At 32.9% G+C, this 18,660-nt stretch overlaps 1 protein-coding gene across 1 annotated transcript; it reads left to right on the forward strand.

The window, feature by feature from the left end:
* The first annotated feature begins 12,248 nt into the window (after positions 1–12,248).
* On the forward strand, positions 12,249–16,959 carry LOC107888803 (molybdenum cofactor sulfurase). The gene is made up of 2 exons (XM_016813031.2): positions 12,249–14,276; positions 16,849–16,959. The coding sequence occupies exons 1-2, from the start codon at positions 12,415–12,417 to the stop codon at positions 16,874–16,876; spliced, it is 1,890 nt and encodes a 629-aa protein (XP_016668520.2). The 5' UTR covers positions 12,249–12,414; the 3' UTR covers positions 16,877–16,959.
* Positions 16,960–18,660: the final 1,701 nt, after the last annotated feature.

The raw sequence follows: 18,660 nt of genomic DNA on the forward strand, positions 1-18,660 counted from the left end.
ACATATCAATAGTCATTCATGTACATGCATAATGTCCCTTAATCGAGCCCTAAAGGCCTTAAAAACACTTTAGAAACGATTCAGGACTAAATCAAGAACATTTGGATCATTTAAGAAAACGTTCGAAAAATTGAACTGTTGTAACTCACACGGCTAAGACACACGCCCGTGTCTCAGGCCGTGTAACAATCGAAATAAGGACATACAGTTGTGTTCCAGCCAATGTCCATGCCTGTGTAACTCTCTGAGTTGGATCACACGGCCAAGCCAAACGCCCATATGCTAGGTCGTGTAGCACTCGAAATGGCCTCACACGCCCATGTGCTAGGCCATGTGCTAGGCCGTGTAACTGCCTAACTTGAATGCCTTTAAAATCCATAGGGGACAAACAGTCATGGCGCATAGCCATGTGCCACACACAATTGAGACACACGCCCGTATCTCAGGCTGTGTAGAAATTAAATTAGCCAAATTTAAGTCATTTCCATCACCAACCCAAACATGTACCTACAAGCATTTTGTTCCCAAATTCAAGGCATCAAAACATACCAATTCATGCATGAAACAACCAATTCAATAAACTATAAATCCATCCAACCAATATGCCAGCAAGGCATCTCAAATGCATCCAACCATATCTTATCTAAACATGTCAAAAATCTATCACAAATCAAGCATTATATCTATCACAAATCAAGCATTATATCTCATTACTTACTAAGCTACTACACAGAACACAATTGAATCATTCATACACCAACACTTTACACCAAAAATCTTTGTACATCTACTACTTATAAGTGTTCAAAAAGGTTTACCTAGTTAAGCACACAAGTTCAAATGCCATTCACCATCAACTTTTAATATTTATATATTCACCAAATTATTGTATTACTAATTACCTTTCCTAATACATGCCGCTTTAATCAACTACAACAAGAACCAAAATGAATACCAAGATGATGATGATAGTGTGTGAGCTTCCGAGTCGATCCAATCAAAGCAACGATTCCAAGAGTCGTACAAAATCAAATCAAACTAATAAGCACAAGAGAGCTTAGTAAGTTCGATAATAGATTCATTTGTTATCAACTACAAATTTTCAAATGGATGTTAACTTTTAATACACCAGCAAAAAGCCTACATAATACTGGCACAAAGTCTATTAGACACAGAGCCTAAATAACAGTGGCACAAATCCTACTAGGCACAAAGCCTAAATAACATCGGCATAAAGCTTGAATAAAACCGGCACACGCCTGCTAGGCACAACGCCTAAATAACATTATACTTCTATTTCTTTAAACATAATTCTTAATGGAATTTAAGGATTATTCACTAATGAGGTATTCAATTCAACTTAAAATAAGCATATAACGAACTTATAGGACTAGATTGTAGTAATTGCGAAATATAGGAACTACTCCGAAATCTTTCCTTTTCTAGGATTGTTAACCCGTTCGTGATCTAAAACAATAGTTTCATTCAATTGAGTACTTCTATATATCAATTTAATCTATAATTCATTTTTATGAAAAATTACTATGTTGCCCCTAGCATTTTAACTTTTCACAATTTAGTCCTTAAACTCATAAATCGAAATAAAAAACATTTAAATCCCCATTCAAGCTAACCAAGTTTATTAGGGACTTATATCAACCCAAATAAACCCTTATTTCATAATTTTTACATAATTTTTACTATTTTTACAAATCAATCCCTAAATATAATTTCATCAAAACTCACTTAACAAAACTTGTTTATTCAACCACAATGATTCATAATCTACCATTAAACATAAAAAATCATTCAAGAACATTCATGGCATCTCCCTCAACTTTTAAAAGTTTTACAAATTAATCCTTGGGCTAGTTGGATTAAACTAAAATGACTTTAAAAACATAAAATCATTAAAAACGGGGCAAAATTACATACCATGCACACAAGGATTGCTTGGCCGAATACCCCCTTACTCCAATTGTGTTTTTAGGTTTTATAATTAGCAAAATATGAACATGACAATATTTTCTCATATTTTGTTATTTAATTTTCTTTTTAATTACTAAATGACTAATTTAACCTTTTAAAACCTTTAAATTTCAATAAAACCATGTCATGTATATCCACTTACTACTTAAACGGTCTAATTACCATTTAAGTATTTTAATTTAAGGTTCTATAGTTATTTGACTCCTTTAGCTATTAGAACTTAACTTTTACACTTTTTATGTTTTAGTCCTCTTTACCTAATTAATCATGGAAACATCAAAATTTCATATTGAATTTTTAATAATACCTTACTAACATCTCATAGACATTAAAATAATAATAAAATATTAATTTATTCATTAGATTTGTGGTTCCAAAATCACTATTTTGATTTCACTAAAAATGGGCTATTATACCCACACCCCAGTGCTGTGAATAACGGTGCTACTGATCAGTCAACGGAAGACCTTAGCAAAATTTTAAAACTACACTCAAATCTTTGTGAAAAATCATTACTGATTGATAACTTTTATCACAACATAATAATATTTTTTTTAAAAAAATTGATCTGAGATGCTTCTTATTGGAACATTTTTTGTTCTTTTTTCGAATATAATAAACAAGTTAATAATTAACTTCAAATGAAAAAAAAACCCCACTACCCCAAAACAGATTCATTAACAGTTAACAAACCATATGCAAGATCCAATAGGCTTCAAAATCAATTATTATCACTTAATCATCAATTGATAGGAACAAATACTCACAAAGGTTTAATAAATTAAACATGCACGTTTTTAACAACAAATATCAAATATCAAATATTCATAAAAATATATTTATTAAGCATATCAAATAACATGCATGTTATACAATTGCATCAACCAATAAATTTAATCTCGAATCTGTATCGTACAAATGTCTCTGATACCACTGTTGGATAGCTGGTACGCCCCGTGGCGTAGCAGAAAATTATTTTGTGATCGTCAACTAAGGATCTATGTACGAGCAACGAATCGAGTTGAAACAAGAGTCTAAAATATACCTTTCAAAAAACTGAAAAGTGATGAATGACGTTGTTGATGGGATCCCTTTTAGAAATGTCGATTCCAAGCCGTAACAGTAACGTCTCAGCCTTTACATAATCCACCCAATCAAAAAACAAACAAAAAAAAATTCTTTTCAACTTTTTCACAAAGAGATTTCAAGAATGGATGCTAAGCCTCTTTATTTTGTTTTCTTTGTAACCCTAACACACTAAGGGATACATTTCCTTTTATTTAATCTGATATCATATATCAGAAAATAAAAATGAGATTATTCCCTTATTATTAATGAAATAAATGGAAAGTTAGGAAAAGATTATATTTTTTCTAATAGAATATAATTTTCCATGTCCTTTTATATTTTGACTGAAATTATTATAACTATTCATACTAATAATTTGGTAAAATATATATAATTAATATTTTGTATTAATCAAATTTATATATTAATTTATTTGTTTTCTATTTTTTTGTACAACAAGTTTGCACATATAATGTGTTTTATATTTAACTATTGAATTAAATTAATTTAAATTTATCTGACAGCTAAATTACAATACCAAATGTATTTGGATTTCGTTTGCTTCAACTATAGGATGTGGCCCTATAGGCTATAGTAATGTTGGTAGTAATAATAGAATGTTTCTAACATTACAAGCAATGGGTGGCATATAGCAGTGTATCATTGTTATCCAAGTTACAAGAAATCATGATTCGACATAACCTTTCTATGATAATCTTGTCATGTATTATATTCTTCTATCCTTAAAATCTGGATTGGACACAAGTCATTGAATAGTCACACTTGTATGGTCCAATCTTATATTTCTTGAATTTTTTTGAGTAAATTAAATTGAAAAAATAAGTGTGAAATCTCATATCAACTTATTCAAGCATGACCATGAATTTCTAGTCTCACTCCATCAAAAGGCTTACGATATTGCTCCCATTATGTAGGAGGGATAAATTGTAATAGCCCAAAATTGGGTCTAGTTGTAACAGAGGTTTCGGGACCATAAAATCCAAGATATAAATAATTATTTTATGATTATTTTGAGGTCTAGGACAAAAATTGGACATGGATGGAATTTTTGGAAAGTTTAGTAGTAAGGGCATTTTGGTCATTTAGGGGTAAAATGAATTAAAATACAAAATTAAAAGCCAATTTTGCTCATCTTCTTCACCATGGACGTGTATACCAAGGGAGACTCCATGGCTAGGGTTTTCAAGCTTCCCAAGCTCAATAGTAAGTCCGTTCTAACCCCGTTTTTCAAGTTCTTTATGTTTTTAGAGTCCCGGAAACTTGATTTAGCTTATGCTAGCAATAATTCAACCTAGGGTTCATATTTGGAAAAATACCCATAGGTGAAATTTGTGTATTCTGGTGTTTTATGATACAATATGAGGTTTTAAATTATGTTATACAACTTGTGCTACTCGGTTTTAAGTGAAAACGAGCAAAAGGGCTTAATCGGTAAAAATACCTAATAGTCATAAGTATATGTTAGAGTGAGAATTTGATGTTGCCATAGAAGGGAAAAATGATCAGCATGTCATAAAACATAGGAATAAGGGATGAATTTTAATTCCCGAGCCTAGGGGCAAAAGTGTAAATATGCAAAAGTTTAGGGCAAAATTGTAATTTTCCAAAGTTTGAGTTAATGATTGTTTTGAATAGTACATTAATTAAATAAGTAAAATATGATGTTTTAGATCCCGGAAAATGAGATTTGAACCTAGAATGAGAGAAAATCGAAAATTGGGAAAGTTGGTAAAATGGCCGTTTTAGTATCGAGGTAAGTTCATATGTATAATAAGCATTAATTTATGCATTTTTAATTGTAAAATTGATATATTTACTATGATTTCTGAGGTGTTGAAAGTATGTAAGTTGGTATGATAATAATACAAAAATAATGCTGTAATTTATATTTGAAAGTTAAATTTAGTGAATAATTGAATTATGTTAAATTAAATGTTTATGGTGCCTAGTTTATGAATTGATTTAAAAATATGTGTGACAGCCCTAAATTGACCATAGTCAGAAAGTGGTTTCGGGACCACGAAACCGAGCCATGAGAAAATAATTAACAGTCATATTTAATGCTTATTATATATGAACATGCACGTGTGAAAATTTCATGCTTAAATTTCGTATATAGTATGTGAAATTTATCAAATAGGACTTGTGTGAGAAAATTTAGAAATGTGCTAGGCAAATGTTAAAGTGGCCTATTAAAGCATGTTAGAAAATGCTTGTACTTGCATGTCAAATTAGCCAAAATCTAGATAGTGGCCGGCCATGCTATGGGTTAAAACATATTATAAATATGTTATGTTAACATTTTGTGTTAAAAATAATAAAGTAAAGGATATGGGTAATAAAATAATAGTGGTTAGTAGGAGGAGAAACCAAAGTTAGCTTAGGTTGCTCCTCCATTGCCGTAACTAGAGGAAGAAGATGAAGAAAAATTCGGCCAAGGTGGTTCTCTAGATTAAGGTATGTTCAATGTTACTTTTGGAAGTTTATACATCCCTTGGATGATTAGTCTAAATTCTATCTAACTCATGGTTGGATTTGGGGTTGTTGGGGAGTTAGGATTCGGCTAAGAAGCTTAAAAATTTTAGTTGATGCCTTGATGCTATTAGCATGTTAGATATGTGGATGTGTTAAGTTGCTGGTTATGTTAGCATGAAAGTTGAGATTCTTAACTCATTTTGTGTGGAGGTGCCGAATTTAGATTTAAGAAGAGAATGGGTAATCGGTTGTGCTTGGTAGAATGGTGGATGAGTTGCCGAATGTGGTCTTTGGTTTGGGCATAAGAAATAATATTATGCATAGGTTTCGGTTTTGGTAGTACTTATATAATTATAATTAGTTCATTTTGATGGTTTGGCATGAGGTGATAAGTAAAAGTTTAAAGGTAGCTTAAGTTAATTGATACTCGCTAATGATTTCAAATTGAAGCTTTGTTAAGTTGTGAAATGAGTGGCCGAGAGAGCTATAGACTATCACCGGATGTATGTTCGGTTAATAGAGTCTCCAAATTGATTATATGTGTGTGTGCTAGTAGAAATTCAAAGGATTTTCGGCAGAATGTGGTTAGGGGTTAAGTCATGAGAACTTGGGGGTATTCATATTTGGACCTTAAGATTTTGTACACTATGGCTATGTGAGTTAGGTGTTAAATAACTTAATTATGTGTATGTATGACCAAGTATAATCGGCCACATGAGTAAAATGAGTTTGATATGTGATTGCCGAATGTGATTAACAAGTAAACCTTATTGGTAAAAATATTTAATACTTCTACTTGTATATATATTAAGCTCAAGGGCAAGGGGGATCAAAGTTGGATCGGGGAAAAGAGAAAGCAATAGAGTAATCAACCCACAACCGTTCCAAGATACCGAGGTAAGTCTTTGAGTAATGGAACTTAGTTTATGATTTGATTATGTCATGACATATAAGCATAACAAATAAACGGTGATATAATGATCCTACTTGAATTGTATATCGGGGTAATTAGTTATACTTATGACTAGTAGCCGAATGTGCATAGAGATCATGTTATAAAGCCAATCAAAATCATGCTCTTTGTATGTGGCTATTGAGTCGAAAATGGTAAGGGTTGATAAGTGTCTTGTGTTTGAGTTTTAGTAATGAAAATGAAATATGGATGTGTCATGATTTATTGATATATGTGCATGATTATTCGGATGATAACCGGACTAAGATCCGAAGGCATTTGTGCTAGTGACTATATCCGGGCTAAGTCCCGAAGGCATTTGTGCGAGTTACTATATCTAGGCTAAGTCCCGAAGGCATTTGTGCGAGTTACTATATCCGGGCTAAGTCTCGAAGGCATTTATGCGAGTTGCTATATCCGGCTAAATCCCGAAGGTACTTGGGTTTGGAAATGAGCGACCTTGCTGTAATAACTTCAATTAATACGCTCATAAATCCAAACGATAAGGTATGTTTCGTATATGCACTGGAAAGGTCGATTCCTTTTTAAATAGTATTCGCTTAATTGATTAACAAGCTTCCGGCCTTTAGTTAGGTTAGATCCTGAGTGCATGAATATAATGGTTGAAGCGTGAAGTAACCATGATTGTGGGAATATTCGTATATGCAATCATTCATTTAGTCTTACGAACGCTATAGTTTAGTTGTAAATACTTTCATTACTTAAAACTTACTAAGCATCAAAATGCTTATTCTGTTGCTTTAATTCTCTGTTTTATAGATTTTGTTCGTCAGCTATCGGACTCGGGAGTGTCAAAGTCAAAGTCGTCCACACTATCTAAGCCCTTTTGGTACTCTTTTAGTTGAATTTTGATAATGGCATGTATAGGGCTGACCCTTGTTGTTAATTAAGTATCTTTTGGTAATAAATATTCGTATAGCCATGCGAAAATGGCTCGTATATTTTGAAAGTATATCATTACGGTCTTATGATATGGTTATGAAGTGGTGTGGAAATGTTTGGTAAAGACTAGCCATTGGAATGGCCGATCACGGTCCTATTGGGGCTACGTACGTCATGGCTAATCGTGATTATACTTGAAAATAATGTATGTCAATTTACTAATGGATTCATGGAAAATTATGAAATAGGTAAAATTTACCTTAAAATAGATGCTGACAGCAGCAGTGATGTAAGTTTGAAAAATCACTAAAAATAGTAGGAATGTAATTAAATAGTGAATAAATTATGTAATCGAATCTTGATGAGTCTATTTTCATATGAAAGAAACGAAATGACCATATGAGCCGTATTTTATGAGATGTTTAAGTTTTCGTGAAATAGGGCCAGGGCGTTTTCTGGACCCCCTGTTCTGATTTTGAAAATTTACCATAAATTAACCAGAGACAATTAGAAGTCATGATTTATATGTATGGATTCCTTTTTGAGTCTAGTTTCATTAGAAACAAACGGCATAAGTATTGAAGCTCTGTACAAGGAGATATCTAAGTCGTAATGCATGAAGGTCAGAGTAGTCGAACCCTGAAACAGGGGAGACTTTAACTAATAAACTGTACTAATTGGCCCTACCAAAAATTCTAGAAAAAAATTTTTGGATGGACATATGAGTCTAGTTTCAGGAAAAATTTACGGAATCGGTTTTCAAGTTTTGGAACTCGAGATATGATTTTTAAAGTAACTGTGATGCAGTTAGCCAGCTTGTTTGGAAATTTTTAAATGAACTGTGTAAGTAAATGAATTAAGTCCGTTAACACCTCGTGTTCGATTCCGGCAACGGTCTCAGGTACGGGGCGTTACAATATGTCTATGGTACATGAAGTGCATTGAATTATCATACATAAATGTGATTTCTATGATTACGGATATTATGAGAAATTGTAAGTTCATATGATTTTTAATAAGGCAATGTGTAATTTAATGTTATTGCCTTGATATTAAATGAGATGTAAGTTTATATGTAAGTAATACATCACTATTACTTGTATTATGATATTTTATAATAATATTGGAAATATGTTTGTGGATAATTACTTGATTGGTGAAATTGTTGGAAAAGAGAGAGAAATCCTGGTTGAACCTTCGGAAAGATTGGATGATACAGATGGTATGTAGCTAGGTCACATGTATGGTGCTGAGTGCACATCATGTGTACAAGAGAGCTACGAGACATTATGATGTAGCTAGGTCGCATGGGTGATACTATGTGTACACCATGTAGACAAGAGAGCTACGAGATAAACTGGCTAGGTCACATGGGTGGTACTAAGTGTTCACCATGTGTACAAGAGAGCCGAACTATATGATGGGTGGAGCTATGTACTGAAACCACCAAGTATCGAGGATTGATCTGAAGTGTTCAACGGGAGACTCTCTATGTATTGCTTTGTGATGAATAAGTGCAGGAACTTGGTTATGTGAATGATGTGTTCATTAAGTGACCAGGATGTGGTAAGGTTATAAACAAGTAAGTTATACATAAGAATGATTTTATGGTGACCTTGTGATCATGGGCCTATACTTGTGATGTATGAAATTCGGTGAAAATGATTTGTGATATGTATGTTAAAATGAGGTTAGTACAAAGAAAGTGTGAAAGAATGAATTAGCAATAAAACTGTTTTGGACAGTAGTAGTGATGTAATTTTGAAAAATCACCAAAACTATTAGAAATTGAATCAGAGACTGAATGAGATATCAAATTAAAGCTTAATGAGTCTATTTTCATATAAAAGAAACAGAGCAAGCAAAGGAGTTCTATATTTTGATATATTTATGTTTTTGTAAGACTGGTTTAGAATGATAACGTGATCTCCTGTTCTGACTTTGGAAAATCACAAAAATTTTGATAAAAATAATTAGAGGCTCAAACTTATATTTTTAAAATCCCTAATGAGTCTATTTTAAAGATAAATCAACAAGAACATTATCCGAGTTCTGTACTGTGATATAATTAATTTTTAGTGAAGAGAGGTCAGAACTGTCAGAAAGTGAAATAGGGGAAATTTTAATGAATAAACTGTATTAATTGGCTAAACCAAAAATTATGAAAATTTTATGGTGGAAATATATATAAGTCTAGTTTTAGTGTAAATTTACGGATCTTAATTTGGAACTCTGTAGCTCGAATTATAAATAATTAAGTGAATATGACTCGTGTGGAAAATTTGATGTGAGAATTTATTAGTAAATTGTGAAATCGTACTTACAAGAATGCTATATACATTAAGGATGTGGAATGGAGAGGAGGAGGAGGAAAAATAAATATATGTGGAATACATGGAAACTACGGTATGTGAAATATTGATATAATGAAATAAATGATATGTGTTTATAAGAAAACAGAAAGAGAATGTTATGTATCATGACATGTATATATATATATGACTAGTCTCAATGTAATGCTTGTTGGGTATGGAATTGAATTGAAATGTTTCAGGCAAACATGTTATTCTGCGCATCTGAATTGTGGTATTTTATAAAGATATGATCTAGCTTTAAATATGAATGCTTGATGATTAAGCTGAAGATATTTGATAAGATGATAATCTTGGTATAAATGTATAAGTGGTACTATAATAAACAAGGTAAAATGAGTATGAGAGACACATGTATGATGACATACAAATGCTATGTTTGTGGTTTAATTGAGGATGTTTAATCATTAAATGAATACCATGTTATATGCTTTTGATTTTGTATAAGTGTGTAAGAGATTAAGGTTGACCAAAGCTTGGAAAATAGCCTAGGTATATTCCACACAGGCAGAGACACGACCATGTGTCTCAGCCGTGTATGGAACACGACTTTGGGACACGGGCGTGTGGAGCCTTAAAGCATGAAATTTCCAAGATTTTTGTAAGTTCTCGGTTTAGTCCCGAACCCTTTCTAAAGTATGTTTTGGGCTCCGTATACTCAAATAAGGGGCTATGTGTAAGTGAATGAACGCTTTGAAATATGAATGAAATTTTATGGCCGTATTTTAGTTTAATGTTTGTATGTTTGTCCGGTAACGCCTTGTACCTTATCCCAGCGTCGGGTACGGGTAAGGGGTGTTACATAAATTATATCTTGATCAATCATATCCCACTACATGGGTTGTGGTATATCCAACATCAGTATTTATAGTACAACCTGTTGCAATATACATTTGATTGTATCAAAATATACGACTCACAATGTTGAGACAATGATGATCTCAAGTCTGAGAATCGCTATATAGTCACATAATTATACATAGCAGTAAAATAAAATGAAATGACATAAAAAAATAATTACAAACTAACATTATTAACTCAAACTTGATTTCTGAAATGAAAAACAATTATTCTTGATTTTCAGTCTTAATTTCTATTAATTATATAGACCCAAGCTTGAGACTTTTGCAACTGTTTAGAACTTAAAATTTCTCCCAGTTAATTTTAACAACACAATTTTTTTCTCTCTTGGTTTGGTTCAAAAAGAAACAAAAAAACAACCAAAGATTTGTTTAGGCGGGAAACAAAAGTTAAAATGCTAATCGGTGTTGACTTCCTAGTTGGCGACACCATTCAATTTTTCTTTGTCTATTACAGGCACGCATGCAGGTGGCAAAAAGTGATATCGCCACCCTATATGGCCACTCTGGTATTTTTACTAGAATATACAGTAAGCTAAAAGGGGAAATTGAGAGGGAAATTAAAAGAAATTGTGTGGCCAATTAGGGTAATAACACCAATTAAAAAAAACTTGGTTAGTTGGAATAATGGATGAATAATGGTTATACTTTTGGGAGTGATATTGCCTGACAACTTGGCGATAATAAAATTTACTATTCCAAAACAATTAATTTACGCTTATTTTCATAATTATTTTTTATATTATTACTGTAAAAAAACTTGACGAAATTATATTAATAATTAAAGCATAATAAAAAATTAAAATTAAAATTTACTCATTTCTCTAATGTTAATAAGGAAAACATCAAGCATCCACTTGTTAATAGAAAAAAATATTATTGCCAAATTTGAATCATTTAAGGCATTCATACCTATACTTTCATCTCATTTAAGGCATTCATAAAAAGGTATAAAACTTATCTACTAATATCTTTTCACTTTTTTGGGCTAAGAAAAAAAAATCTTTTCACATTTTATACTCAAACAATGCAATCATGCATTCATATAGAGACACTTGGAAGGCTATAAATATCTGCAATTTTTTTTATGTTTATACTAATTCATATGAAGTTATAAACCAGTAATTATCCAATTATTATTTTTAAGGAATATATTTAATATATTGTTTTTCAATTCAAAGAATTTTTTTAATCAATATCATCTGGCTCAAAACTTAACACAGTTTTATTTGTAACATCCATTTAATTAAAAGAAAAAAGAAAAAGGGTTGATTTGAAACAAACTTAATAGGGAAGCGATCCAGGAATCATGATTGGGAAAATTTCAACTATTCCCTTTTTCCTTTTCCGCCATTTCTCTCTCTCTCTCTCTCTCTTTGCTTTTCCTCTTCTTCTTTTTTTTTTCTTTTTTTCTTTCTAAACTCTACTTTTCCCTTTTAATTATTGCAATTGACCACTATTTTCTTTTCCAGTTTTACTCCACCATCAAATAATATTTGGCATCGTATCATATCATTACATACGGTAAAAAAGTAATTAAAATACAATACAATATACAATAATTTAAACATAATATAACCATTTCCAGTTAAATAATACAACTTATTTATTTATTAAAATTTGAATTGACTTTTTCAATGACTTCATACACAACTGGTTCATTACTCCATCGGCTACCCCATTACAAAACATGTAAATAAATACAAATTAAAGCATCCATTTGTCTTGTAGGTGGTAGTCTTTATATAAAAAAGATTATGAAAATAAAAGACCAATGAGAAAAGATCAAAGATCAATGAAGGAAGAGAGCAAAAAAATGCAATCCCCTTGCCTAGAAGAGGTTTCACAAGGATGCCTCCATGGCTGCTGTCCCTCTCCTTTCCTTAACCAACATGAGCCTCAAACCAAAGCTTCGAAACCTCGAAACTCTTCGGCAGCTTGCCGCCGTGACTTTGCGTCTAAAACTACTTCTTCTATTTTCCCCAACACCCAATTCACCAACCATGAATCTCTTCCATCTATGCAAGACTCGTTTACCGAATTCACCAAGGCTTACCCTCAGTATTCGGATACCTATCGAGTTGACCAAATACGATCACGAGAGTATTACCATCTCTCCTTCTCCGACCATACTTGCCTTGATTATCTTGGCATTGGTCTCTTCTCCTATTCACAGTTACAAAAACAGGAGTGCCCAAAATATCGAATTGCCTCATCTTCCTTCCCTGTGCCCCCAGAATCGCCTCCTCCGGTTTTGGATATTCCCTTCTTTGGGGTGTCTTACAAACCAGGAAATCTCAAGACACAATTACTTCATGGTGGAGTGGCGTCAGAGTTCGAATCTGTTATCAGGAAGAGGATAATGAGTTTTCTTAATGTTTCAGAAAATGATTACTCCATGGTTTTCACAGCAAACAAGACATCAGCTTTCAAGCTAGTTGCAGAGTCTTATCCTTTCCAGTCTAATAGGAAGCTTTTAACAGTCTATGATTATGAGAGTGAAGCAATTGAAGCGATGTCCAATAGTTCTGAGAAAAACGGGGCCAAAGTTATGTCTGCAGAATTCTCATGGCCTAGGCTGAGACTTCAGTCATCAAAGCTGAGAAACATGTTAGTAAGCAAGGAGAAAAAGAAGAAAAAGAAGAAAAGAAGAGGTCTTTTTGTGTTCCCACTTCATTCCAGGATGACTGGAGCTAGATATCCTTATCTCTGGATGAGCATCGCGGAGGAAAACGGATGGCATGTGTTGATAGATTCATGTGCGTTGGGACCAAAAGACATGGACAGCTTTGGCCTTTCACTTTTTCGTCCAGATTTCCTTATCTGCTCTTTCTACAAGGTTTTTGGAGAAAACCCTTCAGGATTTGCTTGTCTCTTCGCCAAGAAATCAACCATTCCAGTTCTGGAAACTTCATCAACTTCAGGGATTATAGGCCTCATCCCTCCTCAGAAGCTATTCCGAGCAGTGACTGAATCTCCAGGAACCGACACTGAAGTTGAAAACTTAGCTTCACAGTCTGGAAGAATTGAAAAAGGGAAAACAACTTACGAGATACAACATGCAGAAATCGTAGAAAAACTAAAAGGGATTGAAATGAGTGAAGTGTCAGAATCAGACAAGAGTATTGAGATGGAGTGTAGGGGCTTAGATGAAGTGGATTCGTTAGGATTGGTAACAATTAGCAGTAGAGCAAGGTGCCTCATCAATTGGCTTGTGAGTGCTCTATTGAAACTCCAGCATCCCAACACAAATGGGACTCCCTTGGTTAGAATATATGGCCCAAAAGTAAAATTTGATCGAGGACCAGCAATCGCATTCAATGTATTCGATTGGAAAGGAGAAAAAATCGAGCCAGTCCTTGTACAGAAGCTAGCGGATCGGAGCAATATTTCCCTCAGCTATGGGTTCCTGCACCACATATGGTTTGCAGATAAGTATCAAGAAGAGAAGGAAAAAGTGATTGAGAGGAGAAATAATGAAGCCGATGGAAATAAAGGAAAAGACAAAAGTGGTATGGGAATAGCTGTTGTTACTGCTGCATTGGGGTTCTTAGCTAATTTTCAAGACATTTATAAGCTTTGGGCATTCATTGCCCAGTTTCTTGATGCAGATTTTGTGGAAAAGGAACGGTGGAGGTACACTTCTCTAAATCAAAAACTATTGAAGTTCTCTAAATTCAATTTTTCTTTGATAGCCAAAGAAATCTGTATTGCCACAAAAATGATATTACATAAAACATGTAGTTCCATTTCATTATTTTATTTTTGTATGCACAAGAATACCATTACATAGTATGATAATTAACATACTGGACTATAGTTTCTCTGTTTGTGTCCCAAAATATGTCCTCTGTCTTTCTGTTTTTATATATTTATACTCTCCTTCTTTAGGTCGTAACTAGTAGTCTATTCTTTAACAAGGATCAGCACATATTGTGAGGATCAAGGACACTAGCTTCCTATTTATCAGGAACTTGCTTCCTCACCCAAGTTGACCAATTGCTTTTGAAGATTTTGTGATATTACACACACACACACAAAAAATATATATATATATATATTACGTATCTTGTAACACGAATTACAAATAAAAGTCAAAACTACGACAAATTTAGAAAGATGAAAGTAGCATTCGTTTTGAAAAATAAAAGAGATAGGATCGTTCAAAGATCAAACTTAAAAATGCTGTTAACCAAAAATTTAGAATATAAATCTTTTATCATTTCATTAATCGTTGAGTTGAAAAAGCTTATCTTATTTATTATAAACTGGTATAGTTCATCTACACTTCGTGTTGAATTGATAATTTGTTTGTGTCAAATTATAGAGAAAAATTTAAAGTTTAAAATATATTTAAGTTACATATATACTTTGTACATTTAGAATTTAGTTTTACTACTTTTATTTTCAAGAATTTAATTCCTCTATTTGTTAGATTTAAAAATTCACTTCAAATTATTTATAACCATATTAAATTTTAATAAAAAAGATAAGGATATTAACAATGAGTTAATTAATAGCACACTATAAATATAAAGACCAAATTATTAAAAATTAAGAAGAATTAAATATTAAATTTAAGTATAGCAAAACTAAAGTTTAATAAATTTTATATAATGTAATCCACTTGTCAATAAAAATTTATGGGTAAATTACCTTAGTTGATCACTCAATATTTAGTACGCTTTTATTTCAATCACCCAAAATGAAACCTTTATAATTTGGTCACATAAGCATTAAATCTCTAAAGATAGTTAATTGTACACGCGACATCATGTTTACACTTTTATTTTAGTCACCTAACTTTTAGTTCACTTTCATTTTGGTCATCAAAATCTTTTTTTAATATTTATTGGCGTAAAATAAATCAAGGATTAGAGTGAAGATGTTACACCCCTAACCCGTCTCCGTCACCGAAATAGGGTCACAGAGTATTACGATAACATTTCAAACATTTAACGTTTCATACAATTAAATATGCAACCATATTTACCATTAAACAATCACATTCCATTCATAAATTAGTATACATATACGAACCTTAAAACAAGTCTACGAGGCCCTAAAAATAGTTTGAAAATATTCTAGGGTCAATTAAAAACAAATTGAAAAAGTTGGGAAAATTTGAAAAAAAATTAGGTAACAGGGACACATGGCCGTGTGGACAAGCCGCGTGTCACAAGTTAGGCCGTGTGGACATTCAAAGTCTAGACACACGACCATGTCCTAACCTGTGTGTCTGCCCGTGTGAGAATCGATGTTGGGTCACACGTGTAACAACCCGATTTTAGGGCTAGTCAGAATAGTGGTTTCGGGACCACAAATTTGACATAGAAAAAGTTATTTTTATTACATTTTTATGGTCTACAGTTTCACAGAATGATTTCGTGAAAATTTTGTTTGAAAATTTTAATGTTTGGGCACTCAATTTAGTCAAAAGTACTAAATCATAAAAAGTGCAAAAGTTGAGTTCTACTTGTTAAAGGTGTCCAATTGTTATGAGATTTTAAATTAGAGGTTTTTAGTTGGTAATTAGACCATTTTTTAAGTTAGTGGACAAAAATGGACATGGTGAGATGAAATTTTAAAGTTTGGCAAAAAGGGCATTTTGGTCATTTAGTAAATAAAAGAATAAAAAGGGAAAATAAAGCCAAAATTGTGTCAATCTTCTTCAACCTTGGCCGAAATTTTCAAGCTCTCCATAGCTAGGGTTTTGTCATCTTTCAAGCTTGATTGTAAGTACATCCTAGCCCCGTTTTTAATGCTCTTTGCATTTTTTGAAGTCCTCCTAACCTAATTTATCTATTTCTACCATTATTTTGAAGTAGGATTCATGTTTAAAAATTTACCCATGTGTGATATGCATGTATTTTGATGTTTGATGGAAGATATTGTATGTTTAATGTGTGATAAACAACTTTTACTAAGTGATTTTTAGTGAAAATGCATAAAAAGGACTTGTTTGTAAAAGTTGTGAAAATGGGTAGTAGAAATGTGATTTGATGAAAAATGTGGGCTGTTATGAACATGATTTAGGTTCGGCTAGGCTTGGGTAACAAAGAAAATGGATACATTTCATTTTACGAGCCTAAGGACTAATTTGTAAAAATGTCAAAGTTTAGGGGCAAAAATGTAATTTTTTCAGAAGTTGATTTTTGGACAGCATTCAATAATGTAATAATTACATAAGTTAAATTTGCTTTTATAGATCAACAAAAATGAAGTTCGAACCTTGATCGGGGGAAAAACAAGGTTGTTGACGATTAGGTCCATTTCCTACCATTTTGTACCAAGGTAAGTTTGTGTGTAAATAAAGGAAATGTTATACTTGTATTGTTATATGTTTTATTATGCATGAATTGTATAAATGATAATGTGGGTACGTTCGACGAAAAAATGACAAGTGAGAAATCCCGCTTGAACCTTAGGAATAGTTTAGGATACAAGAGACATGTTTCTAGGAAACCATGTGTTATGTGATATATGTGAATCCGGGTGCTGGTCATGTACGTCCTACCTGTGGCTGAGTATTCTGGCATGTGTTGCAGATAGCTAACAGCTTGTGTGAGCAGCCCATGTAGCTATGCCTTAACTGACAGCTTGTGTGAGCAGGCCCGTAATTAGCTCATGTGTGAGCCCTATGTATTATGAGATATGAGGTAGCAATGGCTACATATGTGGAACTAGTGCAAGACATTTTGTGTATCTGATAATATTCCAAGTGTTCAACAGTAATTCAAAGAGTATGTCAAAGATAACGAAGTATGTGACTATGTTACGAGCTGGTACATGTATGTATGTATAACTAATGAGTATGAGCTTTGGTATGAGATGAACTCTTAGTAAGAATGCTAATGAGTAAGTTATGCCTAAGATTCATGATGATGTTATTTAAGTTAACTTATGTTGAGTAGTTACATGATTAACGAATGATTTATGTTGCTTATTATTTGCATGCAAACTTACTAAGTTTTAAAGCTTACTCCCCTTCTTTTTCCATTCCTTATAGTGTCGCCAAGTTAGCTCTAAGATCGAAGAACATCGGAGCTCAATTCACACTATCATATGATTGTTTTGGGTATACTTGATTTCAATATTTGGAGTATGGCATGTAGAGGGACTTGGCCATTTTGTTATGTGTCATATTGGTTTAGCAAAATGTGTTGGCATTGTAATGGTTAATGACTCATTTTTTATATGGCCATTGGAAGTTGGCTAATATTATTCTTATTGGTCATTGGTATATTTATGTGATGATGCTTATCATGAAGATAAATTTGGCATGAATGGAAAAGAAAGTATGTGATGTTTATGCATGATAGATGTTAGTATGTGCAAATGATGTGCTGATATCTTGTATATGCTTGGATTGGTGTTGCTTGTTGTGGTGTAGGTTGATACAAGCAAGGGTGGCAAAATGGCTTGGTAAATAGCCTTATTTTGACCACACAGATAGAGACAAGGCCGTGTATCTTAACTGTGTGAACGACACAGCCTCATGTACGGGCGTGTGAAGTCTGCACTTATTTTATGAAAAACTATGAAAATTAAATCATCCACACGGCCTAAGCACACGGGCATGTGACCTCAATTTGCTGATAACGTCATAAATAGAGAGTTACACGGGTTAGGGACACGGGCGTGTCCCAAGCCACACGGACGTGTGACCCTTGGTTTGATGAAAATTCTCTAAGTGTTGGGAAGTTTTCTAAAGTTCTCGGTTTAGTCTCGAACCACTCCTAATGCGTGTTTTAGGCCTCATAGTCTTGTTTAAGGGACGGTATGAATGATTTTGAAAAGTTTTAAATTTGAGTGGAAATTCATGTCTCAGTTTTGAATGTTTGTTTGAGTTTAAGTTCAGTAATGCTTCATACTCGGTTCCAGCATCGAACACAACATTTAGTGGTATTAGAGCTACGGTTTAGTCGATCCTCGAACTAACGTAACGTGTGTATTAGTTTAGCTATACATGCCATATATAAATTGTGATAGTGTGACGACTCTTGGCAATTTTAAACTA

The sequence above is a fragment of the Gossypium hirsutum genome, chromosome A09 (assembly GCF_007990345.1).
Source record: "Gossypium hirsutum isolate 1008001.06 chromosome A09, Gossypium_hirsutum_v2.1, whole genome shotgun sequence".
Lineage (NCBI taxonomy): Eukaryota > Viridiplantae > Streptophyta > Magnoliopsida > Malvales > Malvaceae > Gossypium > Gossypium hirsutum.

Excerpts from the sequence above, each read along its gene's own strand:
- LOC107888803 (XM_016813031.2), top strand. The coding sequence starts at position 12,415 with ATGAGAAAAGATCAAAGATCAATGAAGGAAGAGAGCAAAAAAATGCAA. Across the intron at positions 14,277-16,848 it reads GTGGAAAAGGAACGGTGGAG|ATCAACAAAAATGAAGTTCG; the intron begins GTACACTTCTCT and ends TTGCTTTTATAG.